Source organism: Platalea leucorodia (assembly GCF_965183815.1).
Source record: "Platalea leucorodia genome assembly, chromosome: 12".
NCBI classification, from domain to species: Eukaryota; Metazoa; Chordata; class Aves; order Pelecaniformes; family Threskiornithidae; genus Platalea; species Platalea leucorodia.
The window spans coordinates 10650909-10677944 of NC_138834.1; the positions used below are offsets into that span (position 1 = coordinate 10650909).

Genomic DNA, 27036 nt, shown 5'->3' on the forward strand with positions numbered 1-27036 from the left:
TTAAAAACTCCTCTGGAATCTCATTGTTTCTTGTTCAGATACAACTGGAACCTCTGAAGCAAGTTTCTGTTTGCCTTTGTATCTTTGGAAGAAAAGACAAAGAAAAAGTTTAAAAAATAAAAAAAGGCTAGAGATGACTGTTAAAGTAGTTACCATAATGTCATTGCTTAGATCAAGGTGAGAAGAATATTGGGTTAGGTGGACTAGTAATATTGCACCGATTTTTAAGGTACCAATTCTGTGTAATGCCAGTGCATACCTCCCCCAAGGAACAATATCCCTGCCCAGTCATACACTTCTGAAGATTCAAAATATTTAAATTACCAAAAGTAGTGACTGAAGGATATGTAGCGCTTCTTCTGTTTGAGCAACATTGATGAAGTTAGAGAATACTGAAAGTTTGCTGTTATCCCTGTGCAACAATCAATTTCTGTTTTCTAGTATGATGGTCTAAATTATAGGAGCAAGAGGAGAAACTGGGCAAATGTCACTGGTTTGAAAGCACTGATAATGAAGGGTCTGGAAAGAAGGTTGGGTTTTGAGTACAAAAAAGACAGAGAAAAAAATTCTGAGTGAGCAGGGAACTTGGGATTCAGTGGTAAATTCTGGACCTTACACTGGCTTTTTTTTTTGCTAAGAGAAACGTATCACCAAAATATTAATAGATGATACATTTACGACTACCTAGCAACCCTCACAACTAACTGAGAGGGAAAAGCATAAACCAATTTACTGAGCACCTTGGTATTTTGATTTCCTGCAGTTTTTATTCTGAATACTGTGATTCTGCCCCCAACCCTCCCCCAATCTCTGCTCATAGAATCATGTGATTATCTGAGAAACTTAACTTCCACTTTTAGGATAGAAAGGTGGCTGAGGAAAGCTTGAAAATATAGTTCCTACTTGTTTTTCTGTTTGTTTGTTAAAGGAGAAAGAAATCTAAAAGCACAAAGCATTCAATGATTAGGATTTTTGTATATTTCTATTGGCCTTGCTGCTTTTTAAGATACCTCACTCTATCTTACTATGTAAGTATGGTCCTAGCTGTGAACACCAAGAGCAGCTCCTTTTCTGGATGATTGTCAGAGTTGGGTGCAGAGGCAGAAGTTTTCAAAACCCTACAGTATGTAGGACTACTTCTTTCTCTTCTTATATAAAAACATATGACTTCTCATAGAGTTATATTTACCCTGATATCCAGAAGAGTATAGATGACAGACTTTCATGATTCAATAATTGTCTAATAAGCCTTCCCTAGTTAAAATTTATCCATTCAAAATTTGTTACTGCTATACAAAGGACTGCATCCTCTAGTGCTATCCAAATATATGGCCTTGCTGAGTGGTATGGACTTTATTAAACTCTCTCAAAATTTTTTTCATAAATGATAAACTTTTGGTAGCATATGAAAATTACCTACACATTTGCAAAATATACAAGAATTTAGAAGGGATGATGGCTTCATTCTATTTTTTTAAATTAGTTTTTGATGTACAATGATGAGTTTAGAGTAGCAGTTCTGTAAGCAAGCTGCTCCCAAACGTGAGAAGTCTCTCCATCATTTATCAGCAGTCCTGGTCAACCGGGGAGGTCCCAGATGACTGGAAGCTAGCAAATGTGAGGCCCCTCTACAAGAAGGGTTGGAAGGAGGATCCGGGGAACTACAGGCCTGTCAGCCTGACCTCGGTGCCAGGAAAGGTCATGGAGCAGATGATCATCGTGAGAGCCATTACGCGGCATGTGTGGGACAACCGGGGGATCAGGCTCAGCCAGCATGGGTTTATGAAAGGGAGGTCCTGCTTCACTAACCTGATCTCCTTCTATGGCAAGGTAACCCGCTTAGTGGATGAGGGGAAGGTTATGGATGTTGTCTACTTGGACTTTAGCAAGGCCTTTGACACTGTCTCCCACAGCATTCTCCTGGAGAAGCTGGCTGCTCACAGCTTGGGTAAGTGCACTCTGCGCTGGGTTAAAAACTGGCTGGACAGTCGAGCCCAGAGAGTGGTGGTGAATGGAGTCAAATTCAGTCGGTGGACGGTCACGAGTACTGTTCCCCAGGACTCAGTGTTGGGGCCGGTCCTGTTCAATATCTTCATTGATGATCTGGATGAGGGGATTGAATGCACCCTCAGTAAGTTTGCAGATGACACCAAGTTGGGTGGAAGTGTCAATCTGCTGGAGGGTAGGAAGGCCCAGCAGCGTTGATCTGTTGGCCAGGCTGGATCGTTGGGCCGGGGCCAACTGTATGAGATTCAACGAGGCTAAGTGCCGGGTCCTGCACTTGGGTCACAACAACCCCACGCAAAGCTACAGGCTTGGGGAGGAGTGGCTGGAGAGCTGTCTGGCAGAAAAGGACCTGGGGGTGTTGGTTGACAGCCAGCTGAACATGAGCCCGCAGTGTGCACAGGTGGCCAAGAAGGCCAATGGCATCCTGGCTTGTATCAGGAATAGTGTGGCCAGCAGAACTAGGGAGGTGATAGTGCGCCTGTACTGGGCACTGGTGAGGCCACACCTCGAGTACTGTGTTCAGTTTTGGGCCCCTCACTACAAGAAGGACATTGACGTGCTGGAGCGTGTCCAAAGAAGGGCAACGAAGCTGGTGAAGGGTCTGGAGCACAAGTCTTATGAGGAGCGGCTGAGGGAAGTGGAGTTGTTTAGTCTGGAGAAGAGGAGGCTGAGGGGAGACCTTATTGCTCTCTGCAACTACTTGAAACGAGGTCGTAGCGAGGTGGGGGTCAGTCTCTTCTCTCTAGTAACAAGTGATAGGACAAGAAGAAACAGCCTCAAGCTGCACCAGGGGAAATTTAGGTCGGATATTAGGAAAAACTTCTTCACCGAAAGGGTAGTCAAGCACTGGAATAGGCTGCCCAGGGAAGTGGTTGAGTCTCCATCCCTGGAGGTATTTAAAAGAAGGTTAGACATGGTGCTTGAGGACATGGTTTAGTGGTGCACTTGGCAGGGATAGGTTAACGGTTGGACTCGATGATCTCAAGGGTCTTTTCCAACCTTAACGATTCTATGATTCTATGATTCTAAGTCTATGCAGCTGTAATAGTAGTGTTTTAAAGCAGTCGGTTTTATATGTGGGAATCTGATGTGTGTAGAATTTGGCAAATATAGGAGATGTCTTTTGTCTATGTATTTTTATGTATGCAAAAAACATTAATTATTGCTGTTATCTACACTGTATTGAGTATCCTTTTTTTTTTTTTTTTTTTGTAAAGGCGAGGAAGAAAAAGTGTTTTGGGTATGAGTGTTCTCTGTGAAGTGTAGAAAACAATGCTTATGTGATTTATAGGGAAGGGGCAACATTTAGCAATGTCTCTGGCCCTCTGATAGATGCAGTTAATTGATGATTGAGCTCAGAATCAATGGGCTGTATTTTCAGTGATGGACATGGCTGTCATACTGGGTTCTGTTTCAAGAGTCTCTGCAATGATGAACCTGTTAGAAAGGCATGGAGCTAAAAATATTTTTTCTAAGTGTCTTTTTAGCACTGGCTAACAGGATGAATTATATGCAGAATATATGAAATCATAACAACCTTTTAAAACAAAGGACTAAAACCTCAAAGAAGCAATTTACTAGCCACATAACATTTTGTAGAGATTTCTTTTAAAAATGTAATAGTTTTTATAGTGAGTTTATTTCTGTGTGGTAGAAAGGTTCCAAGAATAGACAGCATACTGATACATCTTTGAAATTCTATTCACCTCTTTGGCACAAGAGCATTCTCTAGGCAAATTCATGCATGCCTAAAAAAGGGAATATATTCAAAGATATGTGGAAAGTTACAGTATCATGCAATGCATTCCTTAGATGATACATCAAATTTACCTATTGGTATCATGAGCACACCTGTTCTGAAACAGAACACTTTTAATCAGGTAGCCTTATCACTCAACCAATAAATTATTTTGACCAAAAAGTCCTGTTCCTTCTCAATCAATCAATCAATCAATCACATGTTTGTGTGTCCTGATAATACAATTCCACCTTTGCTCCATAGTCTTCCAGCAGGACACAAAGACTATTCAGACGTGATGTTTTTCATAACAGATAGTAGCAGGAAAATATCATGTTTGATTTCTTTGTTATTGAGAAAAATAATTAAAAAGGTCATAACACTTGCTATTTCTTTAGCAGGTTCATTTGTGTTTTCAGTTCAATTAAGTCTTACCTCTCTTTTCTACATAGGAAAGTCAGACGTGCCAGGACTGCAAGACCGACTATTCCAAATACACAGCCAAGAAGAATTACTTGTTTGATATCTGAAAAACAGAGACCAACCAGAAGAAAACAGGAAGATGATACATTTCTTCATATCCATTTGAATGTAGTCATGTGGCAATTTTTTAAATTGTACATACAGTGTTAATTTTACTGTTCTTTGTATTTATGGAACAAACTGGTAAAGACTAGGAACTCACATAAATCCTACATTTGATATTTAGGGCAGGTGGCTGCAAAAGCAGTTCTAACACAAAGAAAGGATGGCTAGTAGTTAATGTGTAGTCAACATCATGAATGTACAATATTTATGCAGACCTGCTAGTCCCAACAACTGCCAATTTTTCAATTCTTTTTCCATATGGTTTGATTGCTTTAAAAATTGCCCCTATTTTGGCATTAAATTTTTGAAACTGCCTCTGCTGCTTAATGCTTTATGTAAAAGACAGCAAAAGTGACTGTTCTGATGTGGGTATGGTGAAGTGCATCAGACAGTATGAACATGCTAAAAGTGTCAATTTAATTCTGTGACTGCATAATAAGGGCACATGAAAGATAGAAAGAAACCAGATATTAAATAAATTTTGAATAACATCTCCTCTTGTTTCTTACTCTAATAAAGAGTTGCAGGTTACCAGTTCTGTCACTTTTCTCCTGATGTAGGACAGTGCTAGCAGGACGCTGTATGGCTGTGGTGAGCAATGGAAACTAAAGATATCACACAGGTAAATTTGAGATTTGTAAAAGTATAGGAGATGCAGCATCTGGAGTGAACTGTTTGGGAGAAACAATGCTTCCTGAATTTTGTATCCTTTAAGGAAAACACCTGCTGGACTACCACCACTGAAAAACTGCAAGTCCCAGTGTGAGCAATGTTTGTCACAGGTTCAGTGTCAGAGAGTCAAACAGAAGTGTACTTCCTTGGCTCTGAGCCACTGTGGTGTTTTAAGGTCAAAACAGATTCAATGCTCTGCCCTTTTTCTGCACCTAGTGATAGCACTATATGCATGTATCAGGGAGCACACGGCCTGTTTAGAGATAGGTGAGCAGTGGTGCACCTGAGCTTTAATGCATCTGGGCTGCATTTTTGCCAGCCTTTCCTTCCTTTGCTTTGTCATGCCTGCAGGAAGAACTGCCCAAACTACAGCCTAGCACATGGTGATGGCAGAGTGATGTAACAGACACTTCCATGATCCTAGAATAGATTATTTGGGTTCTAATTTGGTTTATACTGAAGTTTAAGGAAGGAAGTGGGATACATAAACTGTTTTACAGGCATTGGTCCTTCATCCAGTAACTTCTGTACAGGGCTCAAAAACTTCTGTTTGGCTTACACACATCTTACAGGCAGGTACCCTGTCTCTGCCAAGTGATGAGAACACACCATTGGCCGTGGTAGTTTGGTCCAGTGGTGATTTGCCTCTACTGTGAAATCTTTGCATTTAATTTATAATGTCAGGTTATATTTCTTGATTTTAGTATGTTTTGCAGTCGGTCTGCTGGAAATGATAGACAGACAACAATTCCATAAGAGGAAGACCTAATGTTTTTTGGCATCCTCATCTGAAAACAAGTGCAGGAGACTAATGAGATTTCTGACAACTTTCCAAAAAAGAACTCTATTTACACAGAGTTTGAGCCTGGAAAATGAAACCTAAAAACGAGGAGGGGGAAAAAAAAAAAAGAAAAAAAAAGACAGACAAAACTAGATTGCACTTAACACCACCAAATTATTGTCTGTCACAAACAGATTATATGTATACATATTGCTAAGATTTTATAATTTTTAGCTGCATTTTACTTCTGATTTTAATAGATTCTCCTTTTTGCTTCTGCTGGATGGTTTCTTTTTCTTCCTCTATGTGATATTCTGTGAAGGGAGGTTGCTGTGGTACTGGCAAGACTTGCAGTGGGATTGTAATTAGAAGCATAGCAAAATAATTATTAGCAGAGGATTTCCATGGAAACTTTAATTCAAGGAAGCAAAACTCAAAAGCAACAATATGCAGGCCCAACAGCATATTTTTTGTTTGAAATTTCAAATACAGAAATGGATTTTGCAAAATAACTGGCATTCAATTTTCTTGTTTCCGTCTCTCTTCCTATCCAGTTTTCATAGTCCTCATGCCTTTATTTTAACTGTTCTAGCTTTGGAAAAACAAAAGCAAAAAGCAACTAAAAAACCTTGGTGATTTGCAATACAGAGCTTGAATTTGATGTGCCACAAAACTGCAGCAAGTGTAATGGGCACAGCGCTGTAAAGAAGTACCCCTGGAAGCTGAGAATAATAGAGGACTGGGCCCTGTGTTCTTGACCAGCATGAAAGAAATCATTTGAAAAAGCGTGTTTTAATAGTTCATGCTGGAAGTAAAAATGTGACCACTAATCACAGTGGCTAGGTCAGTGGTCACCCATTCAGGCGCCCAGAAATTTGGAAGTGCTGTCCATTAATTTTGTCAGCATTTTCCTGGCATCAAGAAGGCTCTCTGTCACAGGGCTTGATAAAATGGATTACAAATGAACTACAACCCCAAATATCAAATAGTAAGGAAGCTCTTTGTTACAATCAGATCAATAAAATTCTTTCACACCTTGTTGTTCTTTGTCATCTTTCATGAAACCATGTGCTGGAAAACATTGTGGTTTTTGTTTGCTTATTCATAAAGCTGCGGCATGTCTCCATCATTCTGAATGCAGTTAATCTCTGCGTGTCTTCCAACTCCTTTCCTCCGATCTCTCAGGGCTGGCTTTTTACCCCCCTTTCTGTAGTGTAAATGTCAGCATCCAGTTTGCTTATTGAGACTGACTGGCTCCTATCCAGTATGTATGCGGTTGATGGCAGCAATGGAAAAATGTTCTTAGCTTTCAGCTTGGCAAAATGTTTTGCCACTGACTTTTTAAGATCTGGCCTTACTTTGTAAAGATTTCATTCTTCTCAGACTCTTGACAGATGATCTATTATTACTGTGAACTATGAAGCATGCCAAATTATCTTCTAAACTTCTGAATCTCTCATATTTTCAACAGTTAACTAAAGTACTCCATATGCTCTGGCCTATCATATTAAACAGAAATGTTTTGAAATACCTCTACTTTCACTCTTTCCAAAATAGCATCACTACTGAGGCTGGCCCCTGTGAACACAATCAGTTGCATATTGATTACTAACAATGGCTGGTCCAAGAAAACATTCCATAAATGTTCACTCGTCTATTTAAAATTAAGCAATATTCCCTGTTTTGTATGTGCAAATGTTCAATAGTTATTTTTTATGCTAAAGCCCACAGTCTGCTGCCCAAACTCACTGCAGTTCATTTCACAAATATCACTAAACCTGCAGAACTGTGTTGGAAATGAACAAGCAATTGGTGCAGGCCTGCAGCGGCTGATGAAATGTGTCAGCTGGCCAAGAAGTCATTGCTGATGTGCTGTGTACTTTCTACATTTCTTTGGAAGGTGCTCAGAATGGAGAATCTGTTGATATGAATTATTTGATGAGTACTTTCGGGAACAATTAGCTCAGCATTAGAAGTGCTTCAACATGCCATGTGGCCTTGCATCACCCTGGTGCTTTGAAACATTGCCATCTTGAGGACATTTGGAGTGTAGGTCGTGTATGAATAAAGCAAAGTTGAAACTGTTAGAAAATATTGGGCAGTTTCCTGTAAATTATAGAGACCGCCTAGCTGCTACTAACTCCAACAATCCCAGGCTAATTGATAATCTAATAGTAGTGACAGAAGAGGGGTAATACATTTATGTTATTTATACTAAATACTATTACATCATTCATTACTGCTGTAGAATAATACATTATGTTTTGAGATAACATAATCCTTTAGAACAAAAGAGTGGAAGCCTTCAACAAGTGTGGGCTGTGTCTGCTCTCAAATCACAGAATTGCAGAACAGTTGAGGTGGGAAGAGACCTCTGGTGTCATCTTGCCTGACTCCCCTGTTCAAGCAGGGCCATCCAGAGCCAGCTGTTCAGGACCATGTCCTGATGGCTTTTGAATATCTCCACGGAGGGAGACTCTACAACCTCGCTGGGCAACCTCGCAGTACTCAATCACACTCAAAGTAATAAAGTGTTTCCTGACATTCAGAGGGAACCTCCTGTGTTTTAGTTTGTGCCCATTGTCTCTGGTCCTATCCCTGAGCACCACTGAAAAGAGTCAGGTTCTGTCCTCTTTGCACCTTCCCTTCAGGTATTTGTACACATTGATAAGATCCCTCTCCACCCCCTGAGCTTCTCTTCTCCAGGCTGAACAGCTCCCAGGTCTCTCAGCCTTTCCTCATAGGAAAGATGAACCAGTCCCCTAATCATCTTCATGGTCCTTTGTTGCACTCTTTCCAGCATGTCCACATCTCTCTTGTGCTGAAGAACACAGCACAGTACTGCAGGTGCTCACCAGTGCTAAGCAGAGGGGAAGGATCACCTCCCTCGACCTGCTAGCAATACTTTGACTAATGCAGCCTGGGACACCATGAACCTTCTTTGCTGCAAGGGCATGCTGCTGGCTTGTGTTCAACTAGGTTTTCACGGGGCCCCCAGATCCTTTTCTGCAAAGTTTCTCTTAAGGCACTCATTGTATAATGTGTGACTTCATAAACCACACCCCCAGATGGCTCCGACTGGATATACATTTGCCCCAGTTACTTGCGAAGAAAGTTAAAACTATTAGTGATGACAGAATGAAGAATGACAATAAATGGTTGGGGGTTGTGCTATCATTTATACTTGAAAAATAGCTCAAATTATGTGGCTACTAAAGGATTTCAAGAATCTCTAGTTCTTTGCGTGTATGCATGTATGCATAATAATATATTTATAAAGCTGCTAAAATAACATTACATTTACTTAAGAAAATTACATGAAAATTATGTTGTAAATAAGGGTTCTTTTTGTAGCCTTTGTATTTTTGTGTTACGGAATCATTTTTAGCTAAGTACTATGCTTTCCTGTTTTTCTAAGACTGAGTTCGAAATATATTTTAGGTCATCCACTCAAGAAGAATGCCTACCAGTTCCTTTCAGCCAAACCTAGAGAAAGGGAAGCATGTAGCCCTAAACCCTTAGAAAGAGTAGATACATGAAATGAATTAAAAAAACCCAAACTACCATAAACCACCTGTTATTTAGATTTGAAATTTAGTCATTCTAGAAACCCAGGGATCTCATGTCCAATGTCTTCCCAAGTAAGAGAAGTTGCTTTTGTCAAGGCCCATCATCATATACTGAGATCGCTTTGTTTGTGATAAAGATTTTTAATGTCAATTTGTAACATTTAAAACGAAACAGACCTGTTCTCGGGACGCAACTCGGTGTGTCTCCAGACCAGGCCCCCGTCACTTGGCAAATTCTTTCCTTTGACCCAGTGAGTTCATAGCCCTGATTGCAGATGAAACTGATGGTTGAGCCCAGCAGGTAGTTAGTTCCATTCTTTGTTCCATTGGTGGGATGATCCAGCCAGCCACAAGAGATCACTAGTAAAAGAGACATATCTGGTTAAAGTATTTTGGATTTGGACTAGTAAATCTCCATCACAATGATTCAAATGGCATTTTAGTGGCAACTCCTGGAAAGATGAAGTTTTTTAGGCTGAAAGACAATACTTTCTGATTTTTTAATTTTTTTTTTATTTTTAAGTAAGTCCAATGAAGACAGGTGAAGGCATAGAAAATGAGGATAAGGGTTCTACACAGCAATGTAGTAGTGGAAGAAATAGAAAGAAATTTATTTTGTGTTTGTCTAAGTAAGTATCCTACCAGTGCAAAGTTTTGCTGGTACAAGGACAATTCCTCCTGATAAGAGTGTTTACAGGTGCGTGAACCTACAGGTGAGCAAAGCCTCCTCGAACAGTGTTAACCATCTAGATGTCCTGCAGAAAGAACTAGTGATGGATGCTTTGTGGAATGTTGTATCACCTGGCTCTAGATTTTCTACCAGCAGCTTGTGATTCTGATGAGATAGTCTTGTGGAACGTCCCACTTGAAGGCTTCTTGTTGTCAGGGCATCGAATCTGCAGAATGGGTCAGAGTCACAAAGCGAAACCATCTCTTTCACTAGAGGATCATCAGGGTCTTCATAAGGAAAGAACACCGGCAGAAAGGAAGCATTGTGCTTTTCCCCATAAAAGAAATTGTTCAGTAAGAACTCTGTGTCATAAGTAAAGAGAGATGTTCCATTTTCAATAGCCCCTTGGGAGACAGAGAAGAAAGAGAGAAAGATTCATATGTAACATTACCTACAGACCTATGCCACCTTCTGCTGCTAATCCAAGTGCTTATTTACGTAAACATAGCTACAGCTGGAAGAGATTTATGAGGCTCTACAGCTTCCTTCCACTCAAGATTATTTTCCTTTTTATATGCAGCATCTTAACTTGGCACTAAAGTTAGTGTTTGGTTAATCTGGTGTTTGATCAATTACTTAAAATTAGATCCAAATAATTGTGTAGCTATGATTTTACATAAAGATGGTTTTAGATGCCTACTGGCAAAATGGTGATAAACAAGTACCTCAGACAGAGCTAGCTAAACCAAACATTACAAGCAACACAAATCCTATTCCTGCCTGTCCCTAAATTTATCATGTCTGCTGTGGCCCTGCTTTTTGCTTTCACTCTGCTAAATCAGAAACTTCCTGAACTAGCAGCAGTGAGACTTTTCAGTATGACTGGAATCCTGGAGTATGGCTACACTGTGCTTGATACAGAGATCAACTGGTAACCAGTCTAAAGCTGCAGGCTAGGTGTAGCAGCCTAATCACTTTCATTAAATGAAAACAGCCATTCTTTTACACCCCCCTTCCTTTTTTTTAAAGAAACAATTATTAAATTGTGATTTAATAAATGATTCTTTAGATTGTCAGCACAGTACTTGATGGAAACATTGCTAATGTTCTGGAAAAAGATATCTGACACTGGCTATTGCTATGCTTCTGTAACGTTTTAGTATGGTGATGCTGTGTCCAGCTGACCATAGTAGATGGAATTCTGAAAGTGTAAGCTGTGAAATATGAACTCTGACTCTTGGTGGAACAAAGTGCAGGACGCTCCATTGTGGTTCTGTCTTCAGTCATTTGGCTAGTTACGTTACTCACTTGGGTAGAGGACATACTTCTCTTACTCCCTTCTCTTCCTGCAGTATAGGTTGCTTAGCACAGACTTCATTTGCTAGTCTGTAAATCACAAGCTCTTTTGAATTTTTAAAGAAAATATAATAATAGACCAGAGAAATGACTTACAGTTAGCTCCAAACTCAAACAACTGCTGGGGACTTGCATGAACTGACATGGTGGTTTTATTCTTGAAGGTATACTCATCCTCTGTATTGCCATTCATTACCCCAAAGAGACCTTGTGTGTGATTCATAAACTTCTCTGGGAGCAGAACTGTCAAGGTCAGAAATCCTCCACTTCCCCTTATTTCCACTCCAGACCCAGAAGAGAACATCACTGTGATGTTCTTATCAGCTGTTGAATGGAGAAAGAGACCTATAACAATGAGAGAAAGAGGACAAAATAGCTAATTATCCATAGTGAACAGATTGTTGTGTCATCAGTTTTAACCATTTTTCATAAAGCTTTTCCTCCCTTCCACTCTGGGCTCCGTTCTGAGAAGCATTTAAAGGGAGGCTACACCTTCACACCTAAAACTGTGGTAAGACTGCTACTACAGAGTAGTAGCAAAAAAAGGCCCACAGTTGATATAAGCTGCACTGCCTTCTACCAGTGTCCCAGAGCAGAATCTTTAAGATATGAGATGATTACAACAGAGAGTGACTGTGAGCTTGAAGCACTGCTCTCAGTGGTCACAGGTTCCCTCTATTTCTTGATTGTTTTGTCAAGACCTCCCTAATATGCCTTCTCCAAGCCCCATTGCTGTCCCTTCCATTTTTTTTCCTTCCCGCATTTCTCTGCTTCTGCAGCTCCTTGTCAGTGTAGCCTTCCCTATGCTCTTCATTATATTTTCCAGCCATTTGAGGAATACTAATTGCCAGCCACAGAAAGCTTCCTCTGCTGAAGAGGAGGCTTACTGTTAAAATTTTAGTAATGTTTGGAGTATTTGTCAAATTATTATACAGACTAATCAAATGATCACACTCCTGGAGGAAAAAAAGTCAACTTTTCATAGCCTTTTTGGTGGAAGAATAAAGGAATAACATCTGACCGATCAAGAGGGCTCCTGATAGGTGAATGTGAAATTCAGTTATATTATGTATTTTGGTTGTATTTTACTATATTTCATTTTGCTTGGTAGGTTTCATTGCATTAGATGCAGTAAGCTCAAAGCAGAATGTGGAGTAAGGAGTTTTTAATTCCACTCATCCTCCAGGGGATGAGAAGGAAAATCATTACTCTACAAGTCACTGAAAGAGGACATAGAAGATGTGGGCATTGAAGCCACCTGTTAAAACACTTCACTGTCATTGCCAGGATTGCATGCCATCCCTTCATACTCCTCTCACATCCCAGAAAGTTCAGGCAACCACCAGGTGTTGGTAAAGGTTATCATCTATGTTATTTGGACATTCTGGGAGAGAAGAACGTGCTACAGTCTAGCCTACTGGCAAATCAATTGACTCTGCCTCTTCCTGGACACAGCATAGGTGCTTCCAGTTACAGCTAGGCTAACTAAGAAGGAAGGCTGCAGGTTCTGATGTGCTCACCTGAACCATGACTCCCTGCTACACCTCTCCATGGGAACACAGGTAACCACAGTGTGCTTCTCTGTAGCATGCTTGATCCACGGCTATTTGGAAGGAGATGTGTAGCCTGTAATTCTGGTGGCTATATTCCTGCCCATATTGTAGCTGTCATCAGTCTCAAAGGCCAGAGGAATCCATACACTGGGCTAGTACAAAGACAGGGCCAGGTAGGCAAATTGGATGGAAAGGTCATTCTCCCCTGTGCTCTCAGTTTCATTTCTTTCACCAAGGCCCGTGCCAACTGCGCACTACCACTGATTCTGCCTCAGTCTGGCAGCAACTGAACTGGAGAAAGTCATGTAATAATAAAATAGATTCTAATGAGCTGGGACACATTGCCTGTCCTTTGTTTCACTCCTTACAGAATTTTTGGAGTGACCTGCAGCTTGTTTCGCAAAAGGACACTGAAAAGAGAGTTGAAACGCATGCATCTAGAGATATTTTTAGCTATACATGGGCTCCATCAGAATACAATAGCTTACAAGGCTGATATTTGTAACTAACCTTTCAGGTCCATCCAACTTTGCTCAGAGAAGTTGACGACCTTCTGGTTCAACAGGACCTCCAGATTGAAATCCTCTGAGTAGCGTACTTCGATCACATCAGAGTTGTTCTCCTGCATGGCCACTGCAGACAAGCCTGTCACCTGAGCCCCAGTTCCTTCCAAATAAAAAAAACACCCTCACAAAATACCCAACATGATATAAAGTAAATATGGAAGGTTATAATGATACAGGCAAAAAAAACCCCAGATATTTCCTAAAAATAATTAAATATGAATGTTTATCTTTGAGGGAATTGCTAAGCATGTAAGTCACATGAAAACCCACAGTATAAGTCTCCTACCAGCACAGTATATTGAAAGCAGAATGTTTAATTCTAATGTAAATTCTAAATTCTTCACCCCAAAAGCAGTGGCTGAGCTATGTAAGGAGACTGGTTGATCTCCTTCTTGCGCATTCAGTCCTGTGAGTAAGGCCTGGGAAAAGTGAAGATAATTTCAGGGAGGGCATGACAGAAAAAGGAAACTGAGTGAAGAAAAATTTAAGAATCTGATTTTCAGAATGAACTGCTCAGTGACTCATGGCACTTCTACCACAAACACAGTAAAATCTATCAAGAGCAAAGTATTTCCTTGATAATCTCCATCCTATCCAATGTGATATTCAGTATAAGTATTCATGTCTACGTGGTGCTGAAACTCACAGACAATTTTTAGTCCATCCTTACAATTCTACCAGAAGTACCAAATCCTTGAAGTGCATCCCTGAGGCCAGTTGGAATATTCTTTTCTGAGGCAAGCCTGATAGATACAGGAAAAGCATAAAAAGAAGTATCTGACCTAAGGCTTTTCAGGTTGTCATGAGAAGCATGATCCCATTCTGCTGCTTCATACTCTATTTTTCCCTCATTTTAAAATGCAGGTATATGACAATCTCCTTCTTACAGGGTGGTTTGCAATCTGCCCATTCAAATGATGAAGGCCACAGGTACCTCCAGAAAGCTTCTTCTGCCCTAAGTTTTGCTTTGCAATCAGTCCCTTTGAATAAAAAAATGACCCCCTTAACCAACTTGCCATCAGAAATTCTGTACCTTTCTGCCAGCTTGAGGTACTCAGAAAGAATTTTTTTTCCCCATCCAAAGTATGTTTTCTCAGCTCCTTCTAAGACATTTTTGCTCTGTCAACACATGCATGCATATACACCTGACACAGAAAGAAAACAAAGCAGGGCATACGCTTACCTGCTTTCTATTAATTTTCAGCCACAACACTATCAAAATGCATCAGCTGGGAGCTATGGCTGTTGACTGATTCCTACAACTGACCTTATGTTTCCTTATAGATGGGAATGGGCATGGAGAGAAATGAGAATTGTTTTCTTGAGCTCTTAAACACAACGGAAAACCTAACACTTCCATTACTCATACCCAATAAAACTAGCAAATAATTTGATTAGGAAATTACTTTTTTCCTGAACATTTTGTCTGCCTTCTGATTAGCTTCAAAATGTTGACCTTTCACAAGTGGCCAAAAAAGGAGAAGACTAGAGAAGATAGGAGGAATGCTGTAAAGTGCAAACCAAGCAACCTCAGAAGGTAACTGCTTCCTCTCTTACCATCATCTTAGCAACTTACCATTGGGAAAGTGTACCTGCTGTGTCCTCCCTTGCACTCTTAGGGATGTGAGATCAGACTCTACCAACGTGTATTCTCCTTGGCCTTTGAAGGTGAAGTTCAGACCATCAAATGTGAGGAAGTGAGGGTCCCCAAAAGCAGATGCTGTTTTTAAAAGCAAAAAGAGAAATAAGAACAAGCAAAATCACAACTCCTTAGGTTCATGAGAAAAAAAAATCTCATTGTGGTGATTCAAAGAATGGCATTTAAACAAAGGAAAAAAATGCAAGACTGATCCATGGCAAATGTGACATGAGGAACAGCCATGACAACCTTGAACAGCACTGTGGGAACAGTGAGAAATGTCATTCCAGTTACTGTCATCTTCATTGGCCAACATTTAGGGCCACACTTTAAAAGGCTGTTATGGGCAGCAATGCTTACCTGATAGACCCCCTACCTTGCTGTCAGGCTAGAAGCCTGATTCGCATGGAATGTATGGGGAGATCTGGACACAAACACAGGGCTATTCCAGAAGCAGCTCATCAGGGAACTTCCAAATTTAGCTGGAAGTGACAGTCAGAGAAATGGGATGTGGCTTTGAAGTCTCATCTGGCTTGAACAGAGAGAGATGGCAGTGATCCTCAGCCCCAAAGCCTCTCTGGAGTTCAGCAGATAACCTTGGTTTTGCCTTTTAGATCAGTAAGAGGTCAGAAGGCCCCTCTTCCCTCCAGCAGAAAAAGTTGAAGTTGTGTCATCTGATCTGAGGTACGACTCTCAACAACTAAGGACATCCATGTGACAGGTAGGTCCTTAACCACTTGACTGTTAACTATTTTGGGATCATTGTCTCTCTCCATCTTTCCCTAGAGAAGGAGTCCCCTCCATAAATCAGGTTCATTAGACCAAGAGAAAGAAGGTCATTTTATTTTTTTTTTTGCTCCTCAGCAGTTAGTGCATTCACTTGGGATTTTGAAACCAAAATGCACACAGCAAATGAACACTCACAACAGAAAATCACAGTAAAGAAGGCCTGCTCCTGAGTGATACGTTTCTCCGCATCGGGCAGATGAGGTGTTTAAGCCCAGCATCCCATGTTCCAGGAGAGTTCTATAAGTACCGAGGTAGGTGACTTTTTTTGTTTCAGCTGATTTTGCTGCATCCATCTTTGGCATATTCTGAGAAGCTTTTAGTATTAAGATCTTAGCAGAGGGTTCTGTGGCATTTGAGGGTTAGTTTTCTCAGTTTTCTTAGGGTTTTTTTTTGCTTAAGCTTGCACAAGGTTAATGAACACTCTCCTGGCTGTGCAGTAGCACAGGCAGTTTGGCATATAGTTTGTAGGAGAAAGACAAGCATCTGCAGTGCTTAGTGAGAGCTGCATGATGGGTTTTTGTCATGTTTGAGAGATGGATGTAATGGCATAAGTATGTTTGGGAATCTTTTTGCAAGACCATGTGCTTCACATCCCTCATCAACATGTCTTTTCTTAAGAGAGGTATGTTGTAGCCTTTCTTTCCTGTAGTGGCCCTGAGCACACTCATAGGCCTTAATTCCACTGACCAGTCTCACCGGGCCCTCTACCTATACCCTTTGTCCGTGGGCTCAGGCCCAGGCCTTCAGTCCCTGCCTGAGCTGTGTCATAGGTGTACCTGTCTCCATCTCCAACACAGCCATGCCCATGCCTGGCCATGAACCCTGCTGATCTGCACACAGACCTGCAACTGACTTTCTGACTTGTCCTTGGACATGCCTTGTCACTATGGACTTGCCCAGCAATCACTGGACTGTGTCTCACGCTGGTTACTTTCGACCCTGTCCAGCAGACTGACATCTCAGCTTTCCTTCAGACCTGCCTTGTCACCAAAAACTCATCTGGAGATTTGGACTCTAGGTTGACTGCTGCTGCCATCACCATGTCTGCCCTGCTCGCCTCACTTGGGAGGCCACGGGCTGGCAAGGACCTTGCCCTTCCAACCTTATTATCACACTTGGCTCCCAGCTCCCTATTCCTTTGTTGCTTCCAGACAGGAAAATTTGATGGGAGAAATCAGGAAAGACTTTCTGCCATTGCTAGTCCTGGGAGAGTCTCATGTTGTATCACATCACGTCCTAGCTACCTCCTTCAGTGCCCTCTGCAGTTTTCTCCTTTTGGCCTGAAGCAAACCCCTGTGTCTTTGCACCTTCCTTCTTTACGGGAGGCCACAATTCTGCTGGACACCTCAGCACCCCAGCAGCATAGAAGGTGGCAAGACATGTGGCAGCAACAGAGATATGGCAAGACTTGAGGACTACTTAAAAGCAAGGGGCAGGAACAATAGACACACTTGTAAATGGTAAAACTTCCATATTTGATATGAGCAGCATTTTTCAGCATGACAGGTTTTCTAGCTACTGCCAAGCTGTGATTAACCATCCCTAACCATCTTCTTTCTGAGAAAGTGCCCACTGATGATAGGAAGTCATGGACATTGACTACTAAACTTTAGCTATTTAGGTTCCAGCGGTTAATGAGATAACAGCAGAAAATCTTGCAGGACAATTAAAAAACACACACAGATTTTGCCACTGATAGATCAATAGAAACCTTCCATGGAAATTTTCCACAGGAGATTGTACCCTCACCATTGTCAACTGACATACATATACAAATATTCTAAAAGCCAATGTTGTATCAAAAAACTACGCTCCATAATGGAATTCTGAAGCCTTTACCAGCTCGAGGAGGGCGATATGTCCTGCAGTCACTGGAGGGCCGCTTCTTCATGTAGAAGTGACAATTATCAGACCACAGGCAGCAGTAATAGAAGCTGATGACATCATAAAGCCAATGGGAAAAGCCAGGTATTCGAGGTGGCTTCATGAAAGGTGGTGAACCCCAGTCATGGCCTCGATCAGGTGTGCTGCCTCCTGTGGAGTCATGTGTGAGGATTTGGGTCCCTGTGGAGTCATAGCAACACTGCTGTCCTGCTGCGTACTGGGGACTGGTTGAGAAAAGCAGTGAGAAGAAAGTCATTGTTCAGCTCTGTGAAGTCCATTTGTATTTAGAGGTCACCTATTGCCTTTTTCTGGATATAACCAAATGTTTTGGTTGCCAAGCTTTATATGATGTCCAGAGATGAGTCTAACCTCTTAGTTACACTTCTCCCCAGCCCCCCTTTGTTCTTATAAACTAGGCCAGATTAGGGATAGGGAGGGAGGGAGGGATTTTTAACCAAGGCAGTAGGGAAGTTCTGTAGGCCTTATAGCTACACGAACATAGCACTCTTTAAAATTGTTCTGATGATAGAAAGAGAGCAAAGAATAACTTGTTGAACTTAAGTAGACTATACAGGAAAGTCTTAATCAGGCCTAATCAAATCTCTTTTAGACATTAGTGCTTGTTTAGGTATCCTAAAGTTTAGCACAGTGCAATTAATTGTTTATTAAATCTAAGGCCTTAACTTCATCTCAGCAATGAGGGCCAATACATGAATAAGAGGGAACCAATTGTTGCTATGAACCTGAGAGCTGAGAGTCCAGAGACCTTTGTGACTTCTGGGGTGCTGCTATCTCTGAGGTGGAACAAATCAGAAAAAAAATGCAGTTTTAAAAAATTTTCTTTACCTGGCTTGAATAGCTCTTACACAATGCACAGCGCCAGGGTGATAAGTACAAACACTCCCCTTTTCAATGTCACAGCCATAATCTGTCTGAAAAAGATCAATGCTCATGCTTAATGGGGTTCTTTCCCCATTGTCCTTTCTATTTTTATGTCCTTTCCCCACCCTTTGTCTCTGACGTATGTGTAAAGTCTAAATGAACTGGTTGCGGCTGTGCCTTGAGTAGCACAGAATGATAGGAAAAACAGTGAATTTAATACTGAAGTGACTGGAGCAACATGTTAGTCTAACCTGAGCATTTTGCAGTCTATTACAACAGACCTTGAAGGACAGATGCAGCTAGATGGGGAATTCAACTGTAAGTGCATAACAAACACAGGTCACGCTAGACTAAACTTTTGTCCTATGTATTTAGACAGAGGCAGTGCAGTAGATCTAATTTTTTTTCCTCTACCTGCTTTTAACTGTATCATTTAAAATATACATCATGTTTGGAGCTTCATGACCAGGAAAGGATAGTAATAAAGTTATCTAACATTTTTTTTAATATGCATAAACACATTGCCACCATTTGGTATCATAAATAGGAGAGGAAGTTACCCTATCTGGTCCTCAGATCAGCGCTGTAAGTGAAAGCAGAGACTAAATGGCAATTGATTTCTTAGCTTTTCCGTGTTAACAGTGAAGCTGAGAAGGAAGAAGGAAGCAGGAGACAGGAAATAATGCATTACAGCTGTGGACTTGAGCTCTGAAGTACAAAATGGAAGGGTTTGCAGCAAATTAAGATATACTAGGCAGAAATGTGGCCTGCTTCTTCCAACATGGGATGTTGCCTACAAACACAGACTGCCATCTCGTAGTATCTCAAAGAAGTCATCCCTGCTCGCAGCTCCACAGAGCTCACTGCCCTTCCTGAGTGTTTTCTGTGTACCACTAGAACTACCATATTAATTCCCTGTTTGAAGGTGATTTCCATCTGCTGTCCTACAGGCACTTTTTTTATTCTTACTATCTGGATAAGCTGTATCTGCCTCTACCATTTGAAACGCTTCTTGTGCAAATTTAAATATAATTTAATTTCCTTGTAATGGCTTTTAGAGAGGGAACAGGGGTGTGTGGGGAGTATGGCATTCCCTAAGCTTCTATTTGGAACCGTAATAAGCCAAAGGGATCGATTAATAACTTACATGGAACCTGCCAGTGTCAGCTCTTGCCTGTGCCAAGGTGCAAGGGCAATCTATAATTTCTTCCATGAAGTTTGGAAGTTTCTCCTCCTTTCTGTCCCATTCTATACATTTCACAGTTGCCCATGCCTTTGGGTCATTTCTGAAGTCTTTCCCAAGGTGCCAAGCCAATGCATGCTCTGAGCTCCAGACTGATGGAATGTTGCTGGGGAAAAAAAAGAGCCAAAAAATAGATCTGATATTGATAGCTGAACAAGCACTGTTTTGACAGTAACACTGTGTCTTAATCACTAACTATAATTACAAAGAATCTTTCAACTTGAGAGTTATTATTTCATTACGAAGGCCACTGCTTTCTTTTTCCTGCAAGAAGTTACAGCAAATAAAAATTTTCCTAATTTAGAAGGTGTCATGACAGCATGCGGCAAGTACGTAATAATCAGAATACATTTTAGCATTTGTGTTTCTGGCTTACATGGATCTTTTTTAGAGACAGGTTTTCTATTCATGCCTTTTCATATGGTAGTTCCATTTAGGCTAGAATGAAGAACGCCTGGAATCTCTAACAAAACTTAACCCTGTGCCCCAGTAGTATCCGGCCTGATGGCAAGAGATGAGGAGAAACCATTCAGAATCCCTGAAGCATTCCAAGGCTACTCTGCTCTCCACCCATGAAAAAAACATCATACGCGAAGTGTAATAAGAAAACCCTCTAGAAAGCGAAAAGGTTACCCTTCTACGGGTAGTGACTCCTAAATGCTAAAAAAGGTTCTGATGCATTAGTAATATGTTCTATCACTGAAGAGGTGGCATTTATATGTTCACAGGGGCTACACCATCTACATCAAAAACAGCAGATGTGGAAGAATTATGAAGGAACATCTATCCAAGCTCAGAATATGTACTGAGTACTTACAGAAGTAAATCACCAAAAATCATGGGGAAATATACAATGAAATAAAAGGAAGTGGGCATACAATTTGTAGGAATGCAAAGGCCTGCATACAAAATAGAAAAAAAATAAATGCAGAGGAAGGCCTGTGGCTGCAGTGACAAAAGTTCCACAATTAGGGCCTCCTCCACAGTTGTGACAAAAGAAATCAGCAGGTCCTAGTTTGCTGAGGGTACTGGTTTTGGTTGGGGTGGAGTAATTTTCTTCATAGCAGCCCGTATGGTGCCATGTTTTAGATTTGTGACCAAAACAGTGCTGGTAACACACCAACATTTTAGCTATTGCTGAACAGTGCTTGTACAGTGTCAAGGCCTTCTCTGTTTCTGGCCCCCAGGGAGTAGGATGGGGTGGGCAAGAGGCTAGGAGGGAACACAGCCGCGACAGCCAACCCAAATTGACCAAAGGTATATTCCATGCCATAGACCATCACGCTCAGCAATAAAACTGTGGGGGAGTTTTTCCAAAGCAGCCCTTACTGGGTGACTGACTGGGCATCAGTCTGCTTGTGGGAGGCGGTGAACGATTGCCTTTGCATTACTTCCTCTGCACCCACACCCCTCTTTACTGAGTAAACTGTCTTTACCTCCATCCATGAGTTTTTCTCACTTTTGCCCTTCCAATTCTCTCCCCATATTTTCATGTGAAATGGAGCCTGAGTTCCAGTTTTAGACGTCAAAGCAGACAGCATCTTTAATACAGGAAGTAATAATAAGGTACCTATCATAAATGAATGCTGTGATGTACTTGCCTCTGCCCGTCAGAATAGCTGCTGGGTGAAATTCTCAAAATTCCAAAGTCCCATGTACTGTAACTTCCTTTAGCAGGTACAGGAATGAAAGAAAATTTCCCAGTATTGGGGATTTCTTTTGCCAAAGTATAAAGATATTTCCATTTGGCCACCCAGTTTTCTGAGTAACTGTCACCTGTCACATAAAGGAAGAAAATGGTTTCAGATGCTGGAAAAGAACAGTTATCACACGATTGAAATTAGATGTCTCCACCCATATGTAAATGAAGAGAAAAAGCTGACATTATTGTCATGAACTATTTATACTTGCAGATCTCTTCTTGAGGCCTCAGTGAAAGTGATCGTATGCTGTGCAGAGCTCTGCACGTAAGTTACACATGTGATGACTGCTTGTGCTCAGGCATGAAAAGTGTCACTTTACCTGTTTCCTGGTATCCCCAGACTTCTATGTTGATGTGGGTTGCTGCAAGTGCCTGGTGTGTCCAGGTAAGAGTTAAGTTTCCACCAGTGTTGGGGGTGCCATAGTATTGCCATTTTGTCTCATTTACCAACGTGCATTTTTCTCCATCCGAAACTTTGCTGTGATGTACTTCATTACAGAACAGAAAAAAAAAAGGATTAATGACATGCCTGCTTTGCATAGCTCTGAAAAGGTGCCACTATATTATTTAAGATTTAGCAGTATTTCCCCCAGGTATGTTTTCTAACAGGATGCATGATATAAAAAGAGTAAGCTGAAGCTGAGAGAACACAACCCTTACTAATGTCTGTAGTCCTTAGATTACAACACCATGATGCAGTTATTTTCCAATAGAAGTAGCTACAAAAAGGGAACTGTTGTGGTCAATCTCATTTTTAGGCAGGACTTTCTGTGAGTTAATGCTGCTGCTGCTGTATAGCAGCAGAACTCAATTGCTGTGAAAGTTCATCTCTCAAAATGTTAATTAACACAAGGGCAGCAAGAATGACTTTTCTGAGGTCAAACCACCTGTTAAGGAAGAATAAAAGTGATCAAAAGGGAAAGGCTTATGTAATCTTGCATCCACGGAGTAAGAATATAGAAAGAAGAGGGATACTGTAGATTTAAGTAAGTAACCTGATAACCAAGTTCCAGAGTATGGAAATGTCAGCCCATCATCTGTAGAAACTTCAAAAGGGATGAAACCAGTCTCATACAGCAACGGGGAGATGCAGTGGGCTTTTCCATCCTTAGCAACATAGCCACTGGTTTTGATTTTGTTCTTGAACCTGTTGATGTTGAAAACACTTTTCAGTGTCATGATTAGGAGAAGGAAAATTCTGGATGTCTCTGTTGTGTTTCATTAAGCAACCTTTTGTTATGTGTAGATCATTCCAAGTCCCGTAGCTGTTTTGCTTGTAGCAGTGAACATAAACTGGAAAAATTTGTGTACTTTGTTCTTATTACACCAGTGTGGATTCTGCTGTGCACTGCACAAATAAACAACAATCTGCAAGCCTTAGATTTACTGTTTAACTACTGGGGGAGGGGAGCATGATAAATTAGCAACAAATAAAAAAGAGACAGCAGGAAGACAAAGGTGATGTTACAGGATTAATAGGATTACAGGGTAGCTAACATTGACCACAATATGCAGGCTTTGCAAATTTTTGGTTTTGTGGGTATTTTTTGCTGGTAAGGCCGGTGAATGCAACAAAAGTAATTTCATGCTGTTCTAGAATTTCTGTTGCAAAGATTAACTCAAAACTTATTGCTCATTATTTAACCATCTGGTTCTAGTCAGGGCTCTTGCCCGGTGTGCTAAAGTACAATCCCACCCGTGATTCTTTGGGATTTATGTGTGGTGACTGCATAGCTTCTCCAAGGGAGTGGGAGGGAGTTGGGGCCTGCCAGGAAGTATTACCTCTGCTTGTCTACACTGAAGTTTGTATTGGCTATGATAATGCAACTGTGCAGGTAATTCAAAGTACAGAGTTATGTTCTACAGAATGAATGCCTGGGTCAAAGGTTTCCCTGATGAAGAACTAAAAATCTTTTCAGATGGGAAAGACTCCAAATTCTCACTCAGAACCTTCTGTGGAAAGAATGTCAGGACATCGGGGTCAGTAAAATGCAGTGCACCGTATGTCTTGCATGTATGACACATGTACCTAGGTGTGATACAGACTGACATGCTTAGGATCCACAGCTTTGTCTTACAGGGAAAACGTAAGGTGTCCTACCTACATTTCTTTCTGGTTGCTTTCTCATTCAGATTAAGAAATTAATGCTTCTTTTTCACAAAATGGAAAAGCTGAAAAAATACTGAAATCAAAGAAAGAGCCCCAAAAGGAAGCTTTTTTAGAAAAGTCACTATTTTGATATGGTAAGGGAACAATTACCAGAGTAATGATTGTATCACACAATAACTCGACCTAAATGAAATTATCCTGTGTAGAAATACAGACAACATGTATCGTTGTGGGTGAGAGTTAGCAGAACCTTTGCGTGTTTCAGGATTCTGACAACTTTACAAAGTAAGTTTTCACTCCTGTATAGACAAGTCCTGTTTTGTGGTAATTACCTAAGTCGGAAAGTGAGATTAGAAAGGTTCACCTCCCTTTGGCAGAGGAATATAAAATCATGACCCACCTGCACGTTAGCACAGAAGAGGCATTAAGAGCTGTATTTTCAATCAAAAAGTCTTTGCCTCCCATCAGAGATCCTGAGTATGGAGAAATTTGAAGACAAAATTCTTTATAATCAGGACAGCAAATCCCCAAGGACTGGCACGTCACCTGGCAAGAACAGGTACCAAGCAGCTCTCCACATTGGTGTGCGCAAGAGTCTTGAGCTCCTTGTTAAAGGAAGAAAAAAACATAGTCAGAAATGTTATTGAACTCTTCTAGATGTTCTCTGAAACAGAAGTACATCATCTAAAGGACTGCTGTAAATAAATGAAGTAGGCTGGTCATGCTAGTTTAGGAATGTATTTAGATGAAGGCTGTAATCACCTGCATATTAAGGTTGCTCCATTTTGAACAGAAAAATACACTTATTTACCCCCCAGCCAGTACATAATTTCACCAACTCCATGGATATTTTTACATCTAACAGAAAGATAGATCTCCAGAGCAGCCCCTTGGTGAGTGTCACTAACTGTATTTATTTCTGAGAGTAGGTCTTAAGCAAATCAGAATGGGGTCCCATCCCTCTCAACCCTACATGGGAATCAATGAGAACAGAAGGCTAGTGCTCTTGGATGAATGGAAAGTTAACACTAGCAACAAAGTGTGCTCTAATATGAGATTATGAAAAGCAACTGAAATTTCTTTCTTTTGTGCATTTTATTTGAGTCTAACCTTAACAAGGTAGCGGCTGACTAGGTACACGGACAGATGACTAGGCCCTTGACTTAGGTCTGGCTGAGGCCTAACTGAACAGACCATGAGTAATTACTGGACATCACATGAAAAATTGCTCAATACAAAAGTGAGAACTTGACAGATCTTACAATAACATTGTGAAGAACAGCTGGACTTCACAGACAGTTAAGGGGGAGTTAAGTGAGATGGACAAGCTGCACAGACAACTGGGAGCACTGAGGACCTTTTTGGGAGTGGAATCTTGCAAAGGTAACACTGCTTGAGTAACGATATCAATAATACCATGCAATGCTGAGATGACCTAGGTAAGTATTAGAAATTCTAAATTTGGACATGGATATAGCACAATTGGGACCAATGATGAAAAAGTAATTAGGAGAGGGTTGCTCATTTGGGAGGACACAAGCAAAAATGAGAGGGGTCAAGGTGGATGGTGAAGAATGTGCATGGCAAAATGGAGAGAAGGGAACATAAAAGGAGCCAGTCATATATAAACAAGCTGCTGGTCAGTATGTTTCTCTGACTGAGCCCTGCACCTGATCACCATAGCCATTTTATTAAATCCTGTTATTATTTTCTGTATCACCTTGCTGTCTTGTGTGTGTGTGCGCACACACATGTTGTAATCTGAAGTGAACTTCAGGATGAACTAGCCAGTCAGTAGAAGGGGACCCGCATTTGGAAAGGCCCAAGGTCTGAGCTGTTGACCATGTAAGAGACTTGGGATCTGGGTTAGCTAATAGGTAAATTTAAAGCCTATGCTGGCATGCAAGGTATTTGTGAATGTGGTGGGTCTGTGAATCTGGAGAGAAAAGGTGTGTTTGTATTTTTGTTAGTGACCTTCCATTGTGATCAGCTGGAGAGGAGGAACAGAACTGGGTGGTGTGCAGGTTTATGGGAGTGCTGCCTGTGTTTATTTGGATGCCAGTAAAAGCACTGTTCTGTGTTAGCCTGTGCGGCTGTCTGTGTTAATGTGGTGGGTGTAGTATGTGTATCTGCCTCTTTGCAAATAGAGGCTCAGCCTCCATACTGGCTGGACCTACAAACAGGAACAGCAGTATCCACATCTGTGGGACTGAGACAGGAGGAATTTCCTGAATCTGAGAGTAGACCAGATCTGACTCTAGTGGATTGGGAAGGAGAAATCTACTGTGTCCCAAAAGCTGCTGGATTCACCTACTCCTCAAAGGTCGTTAACAATGTATGAACAAGACTAGGAGGGGAAGAAAGAATTTACGGTCACCCCCTCATGGGGCTGAAGAGCAATTGCTTGGAGTTCCAGGTATGTCAGCTTCTGTCAAAATGAGGAGAAAATATTGCTGAGTGTTGTTTTGTGTATGGGGGGGACGGGGACAGGGAGGGCTGTTTGATTTTTTTTGGTAGGAAAAGGAAAAGGTAGTAAAATCCCTCTCTGTTTTTTTCTCTCTGCGGGCCTTCCTCCTTTATCCTGGGATAATATGTTGGTGTGTGGCAGGAAAGAACAGGAATGGTAGCGAGTCAGAAATAAAAGTCAGCCTTCATTCTATACCAGAAAACCTGCCTGTGATGGAGGTAGAAATGCTTGTTCAATATAGGAAGCTAGAAGGTTTTTCTGTGTCTTTAAAAACATTTACTGCATTCTCCAGATTGTCTGTTTACTTACAGAAAAGATTCACTGTCCTACTGGAAATTACAGAGGAAGGGGACGAAAATGACACCGTGCTGGTAAAAGACAGCTTCTGTGCCTTTGATTTAGCATGTATAAATGGTATCAGTAATTTCTTACTGAGGTGTGTATTCTGAAGTTCGGAAGTCAAAGAAGTTTGTAGTTAAAAGCAGCAAAATTTTTGAAAGTCACTAACCTGCATTCCAAAGAGCAGTGAGGGTGAAGAGAATGAAGAAAGAAACATCTGTGCCAATGAATTTCATATTTTGTCCAGAAGATTCAGGATGGCTGATTGTGATAGCCTTTGTGCCTGTCTGGGAAAAGCCTTTTATAGGAACACGTGTCCAGAAATGAACAAGATTCTCACTGTTCAAAGGTTTGTTGTAAATTACTGAAGCAAAACAAATCAAAGGAGAAGCTCCTTTTCAGAGGTCATCTCTGATTCAGGAAAAGATGGAGGGGGTGGGGGAGGTAGTCCGTAGAACTCCTACACATTATTTTTATAGTT

At 41.0% G+C, this 27036-nt stretch overlaps 1 protein-coding gene across 1 annotated transcript; it reads right to left on the minus strand.

Moving 5' to 3' along the window:
• On the minus strand, positions 1–26791 carry SUSD2 (sushi domain containing 2; the record flags this gene model as incomplete). Its single annotated transcript, XM_082325478.1, has 15 exons — positions 1–82; positions 4181–4271; positions 9533–9715; positions 10157–10429; positions 11478–11726; positions 13445–13600; positions 15077–15220; positions 17768–18036; positions 18659–18744; positions 19842–20043; positions 21539–21713; positions 21960–22127; positions 22635–22786; positions 24150–24354; positions 26725–26791. 15 exons carry the CDS (start codon positions 26789–26791, stop codon positions 1–3), a joined length of 2502 nt encoding a protein of 833 aa, XP_082181604.1.
• Between the last annotated feature and the right edge of the window lie 245 nt (positions 26792–27036).